The 18,237-nt window shown below is 38.2% G+C and overlaps 1 protein-coding gene across 1 annotated transcript in view; it reads left to right on the top strand.

Moving 5' to 3' along the window:
- Sparcl1 (SPARC like 1) overlaps nucleotides 1–11,023 on the top strand; it is a 35,129-nt gene extending 24,106 nt beyond the window's left edge. Inside the window, exons 5-11 of the mRNA XM_004870552.4 lie at nucleotides 543–615; nucleotides 1,315–1,433; nucleotides 2,264–2,384; nucleotides 3,581–3,717; nucleotides 5,225–5,373; nucleotides 5,984–6,132; nucleotides 10,567–11,023. Of these exons, the coding sequence (XP_004870609.1) occupies nucleotides 543–615; nucleotides 1,315–1,433; nucleotides 2,264–2,384; nucleotides 3,581–3,717; nucleotides 5,225–5,373; nucleotides 5,984–6,132; nucleotides 10,567–10,595 (777 nt within the window). The 3' untranslated portion in view covers nucleotides 10,596–11,023. The remainder of the gene's footprint in view (nucleotides 1–542; nucleotides 616–1,314; nucleotides 1,434–2,263; nucleotides 2,385–3,580; nucleotides 3,718–5,224; nucleotides 5,374–5,983; nucleotides 6,133–10,566) is intronic.
- The last annotated feature ends 7,214 nt before the right edge of the window (nucleotides 11,024–18,237 follow it).

Here is an 18,237-nt window from a genome sequence, read left to right as displayed (position 1 = left end):
AGCAAGGCCAACAGCAATCTCCATTGCTCAGAACTGTGCTGCCATTCTAAGGTGGGAGTTTTCTTATATTTTAAAAATCTGCTCAGAAAGCTTTATCAACAACTTTGTAGAGGGCTGGAGATTTAGCTTAGTGGTGCTGGCGCCTGCCCTGCAAGTGCAAGGTCCCAAGTTCAATCCCAGGTACTAAAAAAACAAACAAACAACTTTGTAGAGATCTCTGATATAACCCTGTCTTAGTTACAGAACAGTCACTAATAAATTTTGCATTGCTAGTGTTTTCCAACTCCAAAAAGGAAATTCTAACTCATGTTGAGGGATCCCCTGGGATACAGCTCTGAATGCAGTGCGTGAAGACAGGTGAGGTCCAGCCCTCCAAAGATTACCGTCTACCTCTGCAGCTGGTGCTGGTTCTTTCCGAAACCTGACATTATTTGGCCATGAGAAGTATGCTCAGTGGGGATATAAATTATAATTTATAATGTATAAACTAATTAACAGCTCTCCTCCAACAGGGCTTAACTTCTGCTCTTATTATCTTAAAGGCCAAGAAAGCGCAGAGCTCGTCAAATGAAGAAGAGACTTGGAGTGAAGACCACGAGCGGGTGCACAGTGTTGGTGAATATGCCGGCAGCCAGCCCTTTATGACCACACGCAGGAGGAGACAGAACCTGCCACTTTGAATCTGCCCCTTTGGCAAATTCCAATTTTGCCCTTCCCTTCCCTCTCCCCAGTCCTCTGCAAGGACAAGTTCCCATAAATGTTGATACATTCCTGTGTTTGTTTGATAAACTCTGGATTAATGTGTTGACAAACTAAAAGTCCCATTGAGCTATCACTGCAAACCTAATTGGCTTCTGACAATAATCAATTCAAATTTATTGATTGATTTCCAAATCTATAATTTACTACTGAATTCAGATCCCTTACTTAATGAAGGGCTTAATTCCTACCCCATTCACAAACACTTTAAATTTCAATACAATAAAATTCTCCTGGCTTATTTAACTTTTGAGGAATCTGCCCAACACACTTCACACTGTGCAACACAGGCAGGCCAATCAAATTTACATCTCCATTCTAAACTGCCACAAGAAATCTAAACTATCATGTTAAAATCTGATGCCAGAAGATTCCATCTGGGAATTAATACATCAGTTAAAGCAGTTACTCATGTTTTCCCACTGGAAAATTTATCAATTTCAAAAGTTTCAAATGCTCTGCCTTCTTTATGAAAATGAACCTGATTGTCTGGATGAATTTGCATTCATGCACTCAATTTCTCTGTCCATGTTCCTTTCCAAAATTTCCTGTTAGATTCCTGTGTGAACTTCCAGTGTAAAAGAGGGCATGTCTGCAAGGCCGAGCCACAGGGAAAGCCCCACTGCGTCTGCCAAGACCCAGTGGCTTGTCCTCCGGCAAAACCCCTTGATCAAGTGAGTGTTCCCCAAAGCAGTCCCTCAGCTGCACCACAGCAGTGACCTGAATGAAGAGTTGGCAAGTGACTTCTTTTATTTTTTGAAGTAGATGCACAGGTTATCATCTAATATTTGAAGTGATACGGAACAAAAACAAATGCCAGACAAATAAGTATTTTAGGTATTCCGTAAAAAGGTAATAATGAGTTCAAACTCATTTATCCCTGGAACATCTGCAACATCCACCCTTCTGAGCTTATCTAGAGCTCAACTGTCACCACCAGTGATATGATTTAGTTGAGGTTGGTTTGCTGTTTTGTTTTGTTTGAGCTGTATTGGAGAATTGCAATTTTTTGTGTGTCATTTTTTAAATTAGTACATGTTTGCAGTACATAATGTTTGCATTCCTTATGTATATTTGGTGCATGTACATAATACATATTTTTTGTACTGTAATTTTTTTGTTTTTTCTTAATTTTTATTTTTATTGGTACGTTTGTAGTACATAATGATTACATTTATTGTAGGGTGTTTGTACATGTACCTAACATATAATAATTTCTTTTTTGGTCCCTTTTCCCTCTCTCCATCTCTTCGTCTCCTTCCCCTTGTGAGAAAAGTGTATCTCCCTACTTCTTATTATCCATCTCATATTTTGTGCTTTATTTATAATTTAGGTTTCTCATATAAGAGAAACTATGCGATATTTAAGCTTGTGTGGAGAACTGTAGTTGTAATATTCTTACCTACCCAACCACATCCTCAGCACAGCACCATTTATCAGACATCCTCTGAGCTCTCGGAAGCAGTGTTTTCCATCTGCTTTTGTGTTTGCTTGCCTTTCCCAGGCTTGTGGCACTGACAACCAGACCTATGCAAGCTCCTGTCATCTGTTTGCCACTAAGTGCAGACTGGAGGGGACCAAAAAGGGACACCAACTGCAGCTGGATTATTTTGGGGCCTGCAAATGTAAGATTCCCTCATGACTACAACCATCATTTCTGGGAGGGTTTGGGATGAATCTGTCTATGCTGAATTCTATGTATGCAAGTAAGAAAAAGTTCATGTAGTTAGAAGCTCAGGGTGAACACTCAATTCAACTGGGGAGACTTAAAAAATGAGAATTCCCAGCCCTTTGCCACAGAAGACTCTGATTTAACTGGACTGGGCTAGAACCCTGACACTGTTTTTCATTTGTTTATCAAGTAACCTAGACAATTCTAATGTGCAGCCAGGGCTCAGAACCACTAGGATAATGTTATCCAATGAACAATAGAGATGAATTACTGGAATTTTGGTAAATTATTTGCCCTCTTCCCGATTTAAGTCTTTGCCTAGAATTTTATGACAACATATTCTCCCAGAAGTTTTCTAAAGTAGTTGTCTTTCCCCAGGATACTCTCAACTGTGTTTGACTCCTCTCAGGAACAAAAACTCCTGCAACCATGTCTCGGTTTTCTTCCCCTTCCTGCCTCCAAGAGGATTAAACCCATCATCCCCTTGATGTTAGATGTGGTGCTATGCCCTGCCCTGTTCACTGAATGAGCAAACTCATCCCTGTGTCCGGCGCAGAGGAATTTAAGAGCTGGTGTATGGTTCTCAGTGTCCCCCTCTTTGCCACCACCAACCTCAAAGTCTTTTGAGATGGCAGAGGCAAATGACGAGGCCAGAGGAGACTGCGAGACACAGAGCCCTCCTACCAACTTGTTCTGGACTTGTAACAAGATGGAGACATGAGCTTTTGTTTCTTGTGCCACTGAGATTTAGCATTATTTGTTACTGTAGTGTGTGCTACGTTTTCCTCTTCCTCTAAGAAACAGCTCTCATGCCCCGCTCTTCTAAATTCTAGCTCTCTGTTCTCAAGCACTGATTCTCAGTCTCAGCTATGCACAAAAAATTGTTTTTGGAGCTTTTGAAACATCTTGATATCCAGCCTCAACTCTAAACAAATCAAATCAGAAATTCCTTAAGTGGAATCTGGCACTTGATGTTTTTAAACACCCAGGCAATTCTGCTATGCCACAGTGTCAAGGACCACTGTTGTAATAATGGGCAGAGGGGAAGCACCATCAGTCTCCAGAAGTCGCTGAGCTTCCAGTTATGAGGACTTATCATAGGGCAGAAACAAGTTCCAAAGATCACAATATATTTTTTTCTCCTAACAGCTATTCCTGTTTGTACGGACTTTGAAGTGGCTCAGTTTCCTCTACGGATGAGAGACTGGCTCAAGAATATCCTCATGCAGCTTTATGAACCTAACCCTAAACATGCTGGGTATCTAAATGAGAAACAGAGAAGTAAGGTAAGTTATCCATGGCCTATGTGTCTGTCTGCGGGGCCTGAGGAAACAATGTAGTGGGGGCCACCTACCTCTGGACAGTGACAAAAGCCTACTCTGCCTCTGCACAGGGATTAACATCCTTGTCGCGATCACCCTTCATGTCACAGGACTTGGGACCCTGTCTAACTGTCCCATTCCCACCAAAAAAGCAGTGGCCTAAGCTCCTTAAATCATACCTAGAGAAAGCTGTGGTTGAGCTAAGTTAATATAAATACAGAATTTGTGTAGTCAGGTCTGTGTTAGCCAGCTTTCAGTTACTATAACCAGTATCTGAGATGATGAAACTTAAAAAGAGTAAAGGTTTGTTTTGGTTCAGTTTTGATGATTCTGTTCCTGATCTATTGCCTCTATCATATGGGCCTGTGCTGAGGCAACAGTCATGGTAGGCTGCTGTGGAAGAGCGAGCTGTTTCCCTCATGGTGAGGTAGGGAGGAAGGAAGGAAGGAAGGAAGGAAGGAAGGAAGGAAGGAAGGAAGGAAGGAAGGAAGGAAGGGGAAGGGCCAGCTATAAGGACTTGCCCTTGCCTTTCAAGGGCTCACCCCATGGGACTGGGAAATTTCCAGCTCAGCTTGTACACCTCCCACCCTCTCCCAGGAGTGAGCCCCAGGCCAGGAACCTGGCCTTAAACACAGGGGCCTTCAGGACACTCCAGATCCTAACATGTTTTAAATCTGAGATTTTTTTTTTTGCCCTCACAGACAAGATTTAGATGTATGATACAAGGGAAACCTATTCTCATACTGTCAATGATATATTAAGGTTAAAAAGTGCAAGATGAGGCTGACATTAGGAGCACAGGAAGCTCATTGCTGGTACCAGGGAGGGAAGTCATTAAATGGGTAGGTGGGACAGGGTGGAAGTTCTGTGTAATTACTTCCAATTGGTCAGTAAATAGGTAATGACCCAGGGTAAGAGTTTCCTGTGCATTGCTCATGGGTAATCGCTGTCCTCCCTCTTTAATACATCATTGCAGACAGCCTTGAAAACACTAAGTTTGAAACAGAGGAATTTCAAGGGCCAATCTTTAAAATTTCAGCAGCAGATCAGGCTACATGGAGACTGAGCAGACACTGGTTGGAATACACAGAGGTTTAAGGATGGACTGCGCACTTGGGGAAGGAGCGGGATTTTTCACTAACTAATCAGGAATGTTGCCTAAGTCAGTTCATCTCTTTTCATTATAACCTTCTGGAGTTTTAAAAACATGTGATGAACTTATTTGGTTAAAAGAGAAGATTTTTTTAAAAGCCTCGGATTGTTTTGAAAACCACGTTTCTTCCGTCAGCTTTATTCTATAAAGAAAGACTATAGTGTTGATTAGAAGACATTTAGTTGGGTTGCACAGGATGCCCTGGATAGGTTTTCCTCTGTCATGTTTTGTTATCCTTCAAGTACAGTTTAACAAGTGGCAATTCCATTACCCTTTTCTGATGATGTTCTGACAATCATCTCCCTTCTTTAATCTTAGGTCAAGAAAATCTACCTGGATGAGAAGAGACTCTTGGCTGGGGACCATCCCATTGAACTTCTCTTAAGAGACTTTAAGAAAAACTACCATATGTATGTGTATCCTGTACACTGGCAGTTTAATGAACTTGACCGGCATCCTATGGACAGGTAAAAACTCTTTACCTCCCCATTACCAGGTCACTCTATGATATAATGGATATCTATGCAAAGGAGAAATTGAAATAAAATTAGGAAGATTTCCAGTTCCATTTTCAAACAATGAAATGCCAAATAATCATGATTAGGAGTCTAAACACAAAATTTTGAAAATAACAGAATATGGCTATGCCATACCTCCTAATGTTACATATTAAGATCTAGTTTCCCATAGAGATTCTTTCAACTTTCTCATTCTTGACTCAAAATTTCTAAGATACTCTGATGGCCAAATGTGGGTAGGTGCCTACATCAGGAATAATAAAGTGTCACCAGTGGGTAAGAGCTAGGTTGCACAAGCATGATTTCTGGGTGTACATCTACAGATTTAGGGCAGAGGGAGGACAGTTTCCAGTGGAGACAGACACCAGAGGAACTGACATCTCAAAACCTATCAATCTTACCCACAAACTTAGCCACATTCACAGTTTTTACTCTATGTACTATATGTCTGGCATACACAGCACTTTGGAGAAGGGAAATGTTCTCAATGATCCTAAGATACAATCTTCATACACAAGCTACTCTGGTAACAAACAGGCTGGCATTTACTTCACTGCAGGGTCTTGACACATTCTGAGCTTGCTCCTCTACGTGCTTCTCTGGTGCCCATGGAACACTGCATAACCCGCTTCTTCGAAGAGTGTGACCCCAACAAGGACAAGCACATCACCTTGAAGGAGTGGGGCCATTGCTTTGGAATTAAAGAAGGTAAATTCATCATTGGCCAAAGGATAGTAGAGTTTTCTTCCTCAAATAAATCCTGAGCCCTATAGGCCTAAGAGCATAGTCCTGCACTGAGGGTTCAGCAGCCACCTAAGCAATATGAATCCAGAGAGCTGTGCCAAATCTCAGAAGGCTTTGTATGCTTCCTTACTTTATATCCCTCTTCAACCTGAGTATTAAACTTTTAAAACTCATACATGAAAATAAAACAGCAAGCCCCCTTCTGAAAATGGGAGATGTCAGAAGATACCTTAGAAGTCATTACCAACCCACTAAAGATGGGATCTTACACCACAAGTTGAACCCATATACTAATACTTAATCCAAAATAGACTCATGGCTGCATCTTCAGTAACTGGGGTAGGCGTGGAGATATGGGGGAGATTAGATAGTTCTTTCTTTTTTCTTGCAATAGAAGAATTTAAATTCAGACACGTGTTGTTATGTCTTGATCTACTTCCTTTTCTTTTCCTAAGTTTGAGTTGAATTTTATGAGACAGTATGTTTTCAATAATCAAGTTATCAGGCCTGGGATTTAGCTCAGTGGTTTCGCTGCCTGCTGCACAACTGCAAGGACTTGAGTTTGATCCCCGGTACCAAAAAAAAAAAAATCAAGTTATGAAATATGTTTAAAAACAAGCTTTGAAGCTGTTCACAGAATGTAAATAATAGTGAACATCAAAATGCTGAAGCAGAGAGAGGTTTTATGTCTAACCCTAGCCAATCAGGAAAGTAAAGCAAGTTTACCAAAGGTCAGAATTTCCCAAAAGGAGGTAACCTGTGTGACTTTCACTTTAAAAACAGTCTTCATGCCAGTATATAGTGTCTTGAAATCAGAGAAAGAACTGAGAGGATGAGAACATATTTACTGATAAATAGGGCAGCAGAAATGGTTAGTCCTTTTCCTCTAAAATATTATTCTGTAAAATGAACATAACTGTAATGAACAATGTCTATTTTAGCAAGAACTTAGTTTTGTGTATTAGCTGTCTATGCTGCATAACAAATTAGTGCAAATTTAGCAGCCTGAAATTTCCCTCATAGTCTCAAGGGTCAGGAATCTAGCAGTAGCTCATTCACTGGATGGTTCTAGCTAGAGACAGACAGAAAGATTGAAGCCCATGCTATTAATTCTGTCATATTATGTCAGTCACACTGGAGGTGGGGATCATTGAAAACCATCTCAGAGGCTAGATCTTGTTAGCACTGATGTGAAATTGATAAGCTATTAAGATACAGACACATACAAATAATGTTAATTTTTTTCTGGCACCTATTCTACAAGTACAGTACTTATAAAAATTCAATTCTGGGCCTTAAAAAGGCTAAAACTATATTTCCCAACTCCCCTATTAAAAAGACAAAGGGAGGACCTGGGATTTAGCTCAGTGGTTTCGCCCGCCTGCTGCGCAAGCGCAAAGACCCGAGTTCCATTCCCTGTACCAAAAAAAAAAAGACAAAGGGTACCAAGGTCAACTTCCCCACACCCTACCCCCATACCACCATTATCAAAAAAGAGGAACTTAAGTGAGATGGGACATTTCTACCTAGGCCCTTTTACAAGACGTGTAATTTTATTTTATTTATTTATTTGTTTGTTTGTTTGTTTATTTATTTATTTTTGGTGTTTTCATACAAGGTCTCGCTATGTAGTTCAGGCTGTCCTTAAACTATGTAGTCGGAGCTGGCCTCAAACTCATGGCGATCCTCCTTGCCTCAGCTTCCCAAGTACTGGGATCACAGGCGTGCATCACCACGCCTGGCAGAACATATAATTTTAAAGGGCTGAAAAAGGGCAAATTTGAATGAAGGCTGCTTATTTAATTAAGGAAACCAGTTGTTCTTGGTCATTCCTTTTGCAAAACTGCTGGCAGCTCTTCAACCTGTGAGCTCACTGAGTTTGGTGCTGGGCGCTGTCTGGGAGGAGCAGGAAGGGCTTACAGGTCACTGCCTTGCAAAGCTGCTAATGATCTTGTTTGTGCTCTGTGGTTTAGCCATCTTTAGGTTATTTTGAAGAAAGGAAAGAATTAACACATAATAAATCACTAATCAGTCAGAATAAGTAAAAAAGTTATCGCCTTGGGATACAGGTAGGGAAAGAAAAAAATAAAATAAAAATCATCAGGTTCCCTGACTTGGAGCTGAGAAATCCACGAAGGAGATAGCCAGTGTTTTCCTGAATGCTAACTGTCCAGGATTTGAACCAGAATTGTTGATATTTCTTTCAGTTGTGTCATTCACTAGCTATGTGCAATAGGCAGGCCACTTATCTTCAGTGAGTCTCATCTTTACCTGTAATAATGGGGTTTGCTAGAGTGATTGGGGGGCTCATGACATACCAGGTATTGACATCTATCCATATTAATCTTTAAGAAAACATTCGAACTGAGACTACTAGGGTGAACAAGTCAGATCATGCAAGTCTCACTAAGCTATTCAGAGACACTATCTGAAGAGTGCTGAGGAATTACCAAACAAAGGAGTGAGTTTTTGCTGAAGACAGACTTTTCTGGTCCCATTGTGGAGAGGCCAGAGAACAACTGAGAAGTTATTGTGATAAATCAAGGCAAGAGATGCAAAGAACTTGAACAGGGGAATGACTAGGGGGAGATAGAGATGTAACACATTCAAGATATTTAAATATAACCAACTGAAAGTATACAGTATGTAGAAATAAGAAGGCAAGGACGGGGGATTTAGCTCAGTGGTTTTGCCGCCTGCTGCGCAAGCGCAAGGACCCGAGTTCAATCCCCGGTACCAAAAGAAAAAAAAAAGGAGGCAAGGTTCCATGGAGAATGTGGGATAGGGACATCAGAAAGTTGACAGATAAATGTGGGTCTGCATTTCAAGGCAGAGTTTTGGAAATGAAATATATATCTGGGAATTGTGAACATACAGAGAGTAATGTACATGAGGGAAGGGAACTGATTCTCCCAAAGAGAACTTGCATGAAAAAAGGTCTAATACAAAACACCCAGGAACAGCAGCAGCTAGACAATGGATACAAGAGGAAGGAGTTTACTAAGGGAATGGGGAGTCTCTCCAGAAATGAAGGAAGGCAACCAGGAGAGTCGCATGCCAAAGGAGATATTTCAAAGAGGAGGAAGAGACTGACAGTGCCAAATGCTGCTGCAATACCAAGGAGGATGAAAGAATGAGAATGCTCTTTCAATGTGGAAATAAGACACCTGATGTCTTTGCTAAGAGTAGTTATGGTGGAGTGGTCAGGTTAGAAACCAGATTCTACAGGCTGAGAAAGAATGGAAGATGAGAAAGGACAGAGTGTATGCTTGAAGACAGGAAAGAGTGAGGGTTGCAGGAAGCATTTTTTAGAATGAAAGAGGCTTGAGCAGTTCATGTATTCATTCCTTCATCCACTCACCTAGTCACTCGCTCAACATCCACTTTACTGATGGTTTACAATAGGCACTGTTCTAGAGGTTGGACTTACAGTATTTAAATGCCAAGGGGAAGGGGTCTAGTCAAAAAGGAAAGGTTAAGAATATGGGGGTGGGGACTAGAAAGAGAATCCTGAGGTCAGAAGCGATCTTGAGCACAGGTAGAGGAATTAGCCTTAGGTCAACAGGACAGCTCAAAAACAGCCAAAAAGTATGTATTCAAATATAAACTTGTAAGTAACGAGGCACCTCTCTCTTGAGGGCCCATCTCCATTTTCTTTGAGTGTGAACTTCAAAGTTTGCCTAATAAAGCCTTATGTTTCTCAAAAAACTTAAAAGTAATGAAATGAGTATGCCCATTTTAATAATGAAGCCAGTACTCAAAAGAAATATATCAAAGTCTATAATCTTTCCACTGTTTTCGTTAGATAATTATATTGGCCAGTAAAATTACCTGCTACTGAAACAGAGTAGTTGTTTAGTATGCCTCAAATTAACCTGCTATAAGTATTTGTTTAACAGTTGACAAAACACATCCAAGTACATTTGGGTGAGCCATGCTGTAAGAAGTAGTCTAATGTTCCCCAGAGGATGCTGTCATCTTCCATAGGATGGCAGCAAGTTCTTCTACAAGTTACTGAATTGAACTAGCACTATACTTTGCCTTTTTCTGTTGTATTTTAGCTGCCCTTATATGAGCATATTTGGCTGGGCTTTCTCTTAACCTGTCCTTTCTGTCAGTGGTTCTCAACCTTGCACCAGCAGTACCTGCAGGGATGTCTATTTGTCTACATGTCATTAGTCGACCCCTAGAGATTCTACTTCCAGAGACCAGGGATAAGGCCCAAGAATATACATTTTTTAAAGATCATGAGTAATGCCGGTGCCCACCAGGGTTGAGTCACCACCGTACCGACGTATTAGAAGTCTTCTCTGATCCCCTAGTTCTAACAGTTTGTTCATGCTACCACTTCTTTGACTTTCTAAAAGTAATATTTTGTTTTGTTTTTGTTTTTTACAGAAGACATAGATGAAAATCTCCTGTTCTGAATTAAGATTTGAAGGAACTCAAACTTTCAAGCATCTTCCTCTGTTCTAACCACTTCTGAAATATATACAACCATGACACTGGTAGATTTATATATAGCAAAATGTCTGCATGTATGAGAAGAAAATGAGAGTAAGTGCTTGGTAACAATATACAAGTACCAGGCAATTAACATTAACTTAGGAAATAAATCTTTTAACTCAGTATATACGAAAGACTGTATACTGTTTGTGAACAGCAATTTAACTCATAGTAATTTCACTCTCTGTATCAATTTGTAAGATAATTATTAATTATAAAACTTGAAAAAACAGTTCACATCATCTATAACATCATGCACACTTGATGAATTTAATATTGCTCTTTTGTGATTAGTATGTATTATTTTCAATATCTTAATATCCTAATAAAGAATCCATAAAAATCCAAATGTCTATTCATGTTTATTTCATCATTTATTTAAATAAACAAATTTAAATAAACCTTCATGAAAGATCAAAACAGGACTCACAGTTCAAATCAAATTACAGTTATGCTTCCTAGACCTTACTACCTTGGAGAGAAAGTGAGGGTAGCTGGAGAAACATGAGACAGCTCTTAATACCTGCTCATGAATTTTGTTTGTTGTTATGTTAAGTTCAAACAAAAAATGAATTCAAGTGCTTTTTAGCCAAACTCAATTTAAAATGCAGATGATTATCCATGGCTTGATCCAATTAGTTCTAGCTTTTGTGCAGTTCTGTGTGTTCGTTGAGAAGAAGCTCTGCAAAATTTCTATACATTTCATTTTTCGAAAATAAAAGCACAGCAAGGTGAATTAGGCAGGTGGAGAACAATAGGTGTCATGATGGCCAATGTGGTGAGACATAAGCATTACTGCTACAAACTGATGGTCAGAAATGTATTGCAGGGCCAGGGATTTAGCTCAGTGGTTCCTCCGCCTGCCCCGCAAGCACAAGGACTGGAGTTCAATGCCTGGTACCAAAAAATAAAAACTGTATTGCAGAGGGCTGGGGATTTAGCTCAGTGGCACCATGCCTGCCTCACAAGCACAAGGTCATGCATTCAATCCCCAGTACCAAAAAAAAAAAAAAAAAAAAAGTAGAAAATTTGTGTTTGACTTGAGATCTTCTTTAGTAACTATTACAGTGAAAGCTAGGTCACAAAAATACAAATGGCACCAGATAGAGTTTTCTAAGCTCTGAAGCAAAGCAATAAAAAAAGAAAAAACTCATCCAATTCATTCCACTTATAATATTTAAAAGAAACGGGTTCTGTTGGGGTTTTTTGGTACCGGGGTTCAAACTCAGGACCTTGCGCTTTCGAGGCATGTGGCGGAACCACTGAGCTAAATTCCCAGCCTGAAACAGGTTTTTTTAAAAACATATTTTCCTATCTGAAATATAAGGTTTCAATCTAATTATCACTGATATTTTTATCTCAGCTCCTTAAGTCTTTTGCTGTTAACCACAACCACATTAAATCATTAATAATTAAGTTCAATTTGATTAATCAAAATTAATTTGTAATTTTTTCCAACTACAAAAATAGTTTTAGAAATATTTGATATTTCATAATATGTAGCTGAAAAGGATTTAACCAATTAGAACCCAAGTTTTACAAATTGTTTCAGAAATTAAGAAATTAGAAATTGTTTCTCTAATTAGAAACCATAATTGGAGCTATTAAACTTAAATTATCTTTTAGCCTCAAGCGACTTTAAAATGTTGTAGAATAAGGAGAAGTGATTTTAATATTAACTAGTTACTACAAAATTTTTATTTAAAAATAATTTTCAACTTACAAGGAAAATATTTAATAATAAAAAATTTCAAACTTCAAATTTCTCTATCAGTTTTATCCCTGGATGACATATTATGGGCATACTTCAATATTCTTAGTGGTTACAATTTTTAATTATTAGTTGGTTGGGATAAAGAACTACTCTGACCCCAACCAAGGGGTTATTATTTTAATAATTGGGACTTAAGTCTATCTCTGTGTAATTGAAATACTTCAGAAGTTGGACTTTCCAGCCTGAAACCAAGGGTAGGCTCAAGGGTAGGTCTAGTTCACCTTTGAACTATATGACTCATCTTGCCCATGCCCATGAAGGCATTAGTTACATGGCTTAAATAGTAGATGCGTGCAGAGATCCTGAGAGAGTGCTCTGCTTCCTGAATGTGTTGCTCCAAGGGCCGTGTGAAGCAAAGGTAATTAACGAGATATATATATATATATATATATATATATATAATGAGATATATATATATATTATCTATCTCCTATACATAGATAGATAGATATGATTTCTACCTGGTAGACTTAAGAAATGAAGAAAGAATTTTAAGAGTTTGAATCCCAAAGGAAGAAAAATACAGTACTTGGGGAAAACATGAAAAAGAAGAAGGAGGGGTTAAATTACCTAAATTCAAGTGAAGTAAAATAGCGAATCAGAACTGAGTTTTAAATATACATGAAACAGCTTGAAAAGGATTTATCTATAAATTGATGTAACTTGCCTCAGATGCTTGAAATATCTTAATAAGAATGTGATAAAATTGTTTTTCTCCCAAAATCAAATTCCAGAGTACAATGATTTGAGTTGATACTTTCAAGGTAAGTTAATTTGAATTAAATATGACTTTTAAAAATGTAAAAAGTTTACTTTCAGAACAACCAGCCAGTAAAGACCATATTGAGTTGCTCGATTGAATTTACTCATATTATGCTTATCTTCTACCAATCCATTATGCCTTACATGATCTCCTTTCTCCTTCCTGAGAAACTGTAATTGCCAACAACAGCATCCAGATTGTATGTAGTCTCAAGGTGACACAAGCTTCAAGTGGATTTTTTGTGTGTATTAGATTAAAACTACCCTCTCATTTAAGCCAGTGATGATTAATCCCAATAAACATTGAGCAACATTAAATATTTGTGAATAGAGATGACAAACTTAAATAACATCAAGGGCCAAAGAGATATTGGCTGAACTGTGAGGTTATAAGAAAGAGTCAGAGGAAGTGAAAAATGTTATGAATAAAAGAGCGCAGGTCTGGTCTAAAGTGTTTTAAAGCTCTCTTTTAGGCTTACAAAATCTGAATCTGGAACCAGGATTCAGCCTGACCACTACTGAGTATCTATACCTCAACAATCTAGTTACAATGGAAATTAAGACTTAGCAGAAAACTAGAAGTAATCTCCTAACCTTTAATTCTAGGCTCTCCCTTCAGAATGAAATGTCTCATCTTGGCTGGCCTTCTGAGCGCTGTGTGTGCCCTGCCTATCCCTGTGAGTACTCGCTCCTTGGTGGCCAGCTCAATTTCACATTTGGAGTCTTCAGAGTTCTGGCTTAGAAAGCATTTCCCATATCTTTTCATTTCATGCAAAGAGGAAAGTGGAGTCCAAGAAAGTCATGGGATCAGGAGTTCACTCTTCCTCATTCAAAGCTCTGCCCAACACAGATCCCAGCTCCACGAGCCCTTTCCTATCTGCACAACCTTGGGCAAGGAGCTAACCAATTACTTCCCTGTCTATACTCCAGAGTGATATGGACATGATACAAATGCATCTTAAGTACTTAAGTCTTAACTTATACACAGAAAGCTCTCAGCAAACTTAGCAATATATAACAAATATTCTGCAGTGCCCACAATTTAAATTAAGCATTTGAACTGAATTTCATTTATAACACCCTTGCCCTAAACCAGCTCAGGTTTTCTTAAAAGCCTCTGCACAAATGCTCTGACACTAAAGGACTATCTACTTCCTTTTAGATTTGATTTTACAGAAAGGAATATTTAAGACTACCTACACTGGTTATTAGTGAATGTAAAAAGAATATTTGTCCCTGAGTTATATTTGAGTCCAGTACACAGATAAATTCTAGAAGGATTACATATAGTTGTCTTTAAAAGTCCAAATTCTAAAAACCAGATTTGGATAACAAGTTATATTCATATATCATACCCCTGGATACCAAACCTAATTTGTTTCTTTAAACCACAATCCTTTTTTCCAAAGTTGACAGGTTCTGTTTGGTTTTATTGTTTCCAATGCTGGGAGTCAAGCCCAGGGCCTCACACATGCTAGGCAAGTGCTCTACCACTTACACTCCCAGCCCTGACAAGTATTACCAATTGTCTAGAGCTCCAGACAACTCATGTGGTCTTTTCTTTATGCTCCTAAAAAGGTTGTAATATATTTCCTTAATTCTCCTATTGGCTTTTGCATATTTTAAATATCTCTGAAATTGAGATGTGTCCCACAACGTGATGTGATAAAGTATTGTGTCAGTTTAACAGGATTGTTTTTCTTTTTTGGTGATATATGAAACAATGATCCATTTTACAATGTGAGCAATTTAGCATATATGAAGTATAGTAATCCTAAAGTACCATTCATTTCAACTTCATAGACCTTTTGCCATTCATGCTTCCCAATCTATATAAATTAGATCTATAAATCCAATCTGTGTTTATTGTAGTCTACACATGTATGTAGGGCATGAACTAGGCAAAAAACACTCTCCTCTGCATATTCTGTAACCAAAGAGCTTTGGAAGGAGTGATCTTTCCAAAGTTGTGTTTGGGTATACAAAATTTAAGTTTATACTCCCATACTCCCTTCATTTTGAACTTACAAACGCTGAAAACTAAACTGAGAACACTACTGATAGACTATGTAATTGATCTTAAGAAATGTAAATAAGAGCATTCTTTGGATATACATTTAAGGTAAAAAGTACTTTGTTTTCTAAATTAGACAAAATAAATTTGACTTTTCCCTATTAGATATTCAACTGCTTTTTATTTCAGAGGTGAAGCTACCTCACTGGCAGGCAGAATGCTCAATAGAGGCTTGCAACCTATTCTCATTTAAAACCAAATCTCTTTAATGGATAATATATTGCCCTATGCTGTTTGACCTTGTTGCCATTATTATTTTTACAAGCTTGACCAATCTGGAGAAAGTTCCAGTGCACAGGTAAACTTCTAGTTGCATTTTCAAATGACACATTATTTTAAAATTTTTTACAGTTGTCTGAAATCACTAACATCACGTTCTTTTTAGAGATTTAACTTTTACCCACCACAAGTACCTGCAGTTTTTCCTCCAATCCTACTTCCCCAGCCTCAACAACTGCCGCCCCTGGTAAGTATAGATGGGTTTGGGGAAATCTCAAATTTATTAGTTTGGTGATAGTTATGAAATTTCCCAAATTTTTCTACAAAAAATATGAGGAGTTAAGAACTCACCAGGCATCAACTACTCCTATTCCTCTCCCTTTGTAGCTTGCAGGGATTAACAAATTTCCCCTCAAATCATCAGCAACCTCTTCCAGTGTCTCTCTACAACTGCCCAGAAAGGTGTTTATGCTGAACTTATTTCTTCAACTATGATAAGCCTACTTTTCATAGAAAGAACACTAACCTTTCTATAACAACTGATCTTTTATTAAATTACCTTCCTAATTTCTTTTTTTTTTTTTTAAGTACCAGGGACCGAACTCAGGACATTGCGCTTGCGAGGCAAGCATGATGCCACTGAGCTAAATCCCCAGCTCCCTTCCTAATTTCTTTTCACTAAAAAGTTTTCCCTACATTTCTATAACTTTTTCTCAAAGTCAAGCAATAAAATTATTTTGTTCTTCTTGATGGACACTCTCCAATCCTTCCTAATATCTGGAATTTTCTAATATTTCTTTAATAAAGCCCAGAACAGCACTAAATATATGAGTTTACAAATATGACCCTTTAGTAGATAGAGTCAGAGAACGTTCTCTCAGCTAATATTTACTGAGTTATCTACTACATGACAGGGTCGAATGAGAGCTAGAAATATAAAAGGCAGGAGATAAGTTTATGATCTGATGAGGAAGATAGATTCACAAATGAAAAACACCATGTAGTTTGATAAGTGCTTCTGGATGCAAATACAAAGCAAGGTTAAGCCGTGAGTCAAAGAATCCACAAAGAAGACAGTACTTACCTGAGCCAGGTCACAAAGGGTGAGGAGTAGATGGACCCTTCTGAGAGGCACAGGGCAGCTGGGGCCAGAATGACCCACACAATGGGGCTGCATTAAATTTGGGGCATTAAAAAATGGGGCCACATTAAATTTGAACAGTAAGAAGTGATGTTTTGAAAAGATCACACACATTTTAAAATAGCATCTTACCTAATTTCATATCTGACATACCAAACACTTTAAAAATACAAACATTATTTTGCATAATTTCATATATAAATGTAATAGATGTTTCCTATACATTTAATTTCAAACTATATCTCTCATCTATAATTAGGCTTTGGAAATTTGTCATTAAATTCTTCATGGAACACTTCTTTAATTTTTTTTTAAGGGATGACAATTATCTTTATGATAAAGGTAATGTCAATTTTTTTTTATTAAATTATTTTATTGGTACATTGTAGGTATACAACACAATTACATTTCTCATTGGGAATTGTACCTTTACATAAAGCATCTTGGTTCTTATTTATTCCCCATTCCTAGCCCTCCCTTCACCCCCTCCACCCTTCACTATTTACAAAGACTTTATTTCCATTTTTTCCATTCCTCATTATTTTTCCTTTCCCTTCTTTCCTTTCCCCTGCCCCTCCCGCTACCCCTACCCCTTTGGACCTTTTCTTCCTATTTTACATTTTCGATTATTCATTCTAATCATTGGTACATTTTAGGTATACAATATAATGACATTCATCATTGGAAATTTGCACCTTTACATACTCTCTCTTGGTTCTTATTTTTCACCCTTGCCCAGTCCTCCCTTCAACGTCTCCATTCCTCCCTATTTACAAAGATTTTTTTCCTAGTTTTCCATTTTCTCATATTAATCCCATTCCCTTCTATCCTTTCCCCTAGCCCTCCCACTTCCTTCCCCTTTGCCCCTTTCCTTCCCATTTCACATTACCTATTATACATTTAGTCCTCATTTACACTTTCAGTTTCTCACACCAGAAAAACTATTTGGTATTTATACATGTGTGTCCAATTTATTTCACTGAAGAGTATTGCCTCAATGTGCATCCACTTAGCTATAAATGTCTCTAATTTCTCATCTTCTATGGCTGAGTAGTATTCCATTTTATTAAAAAACCACATTTTCTTTATCCAGTCTCCAGTTGATGGGCATTTGCGCTGTTTCCAAGTTTTAGCTATTACAAACTGTGCTGCTATGAACATGGGCACACATATATCACTGTGGTATGACTCTTTCAATTCTATGGGGAAGATCCCCAGCAGTGGAATAGTGGGGTCAAATGGGACTTCCAGTCCTAGTTCTTTGAGGTATCACCATACTGATTTCCACAGTGGTTGCACCAGTCTACACTCCCACCAGCAGTGGAGCAGGGTTCCTCTTTCCCCACAGCCCCGCCAGCATTTGTTATTGGTTGATTTCATGATAGCAGCCATTCTTTCTAGAGTGAAGTGGAATCTCAGCATTGTTTTCATTTGCAACTCTCGAATGACCAGTGATGTTGAACATTTTTTCATGTATTTATTTGCTATTTCTACTTCTTTGTCTGAGAAATGTCTGTTCATTTCAGATGCCCATTTTTGGATTGGGTTTTTAAATTTGGGAGGTCTGATCTTTTTAAGTTCTTTACAGATTCG

The sequence above is a fragment of the Heterocephalus glaber genome, unplaced genomic scaffold (genome assembly GCF_053883595.1).
Source record: "Heterocephalus glaber isolate CG9 unplaced genomic scaffold, H.glaber_assembly_v1.0 deba00001503, whole genome shotgun sequence".
Classification (NCBI taxonomy): Eukaryota; Metazoa; Chordata; class Mammalia; order Rodentia; family Bathyergidae; genus Heterocephalus; species Heterocephalus glaber.
The sequence above is the reverse complement of the archived record's forward strand: the minus strand, read 5'-3'. Positions and strand labels throughout refer to the sequence as shown.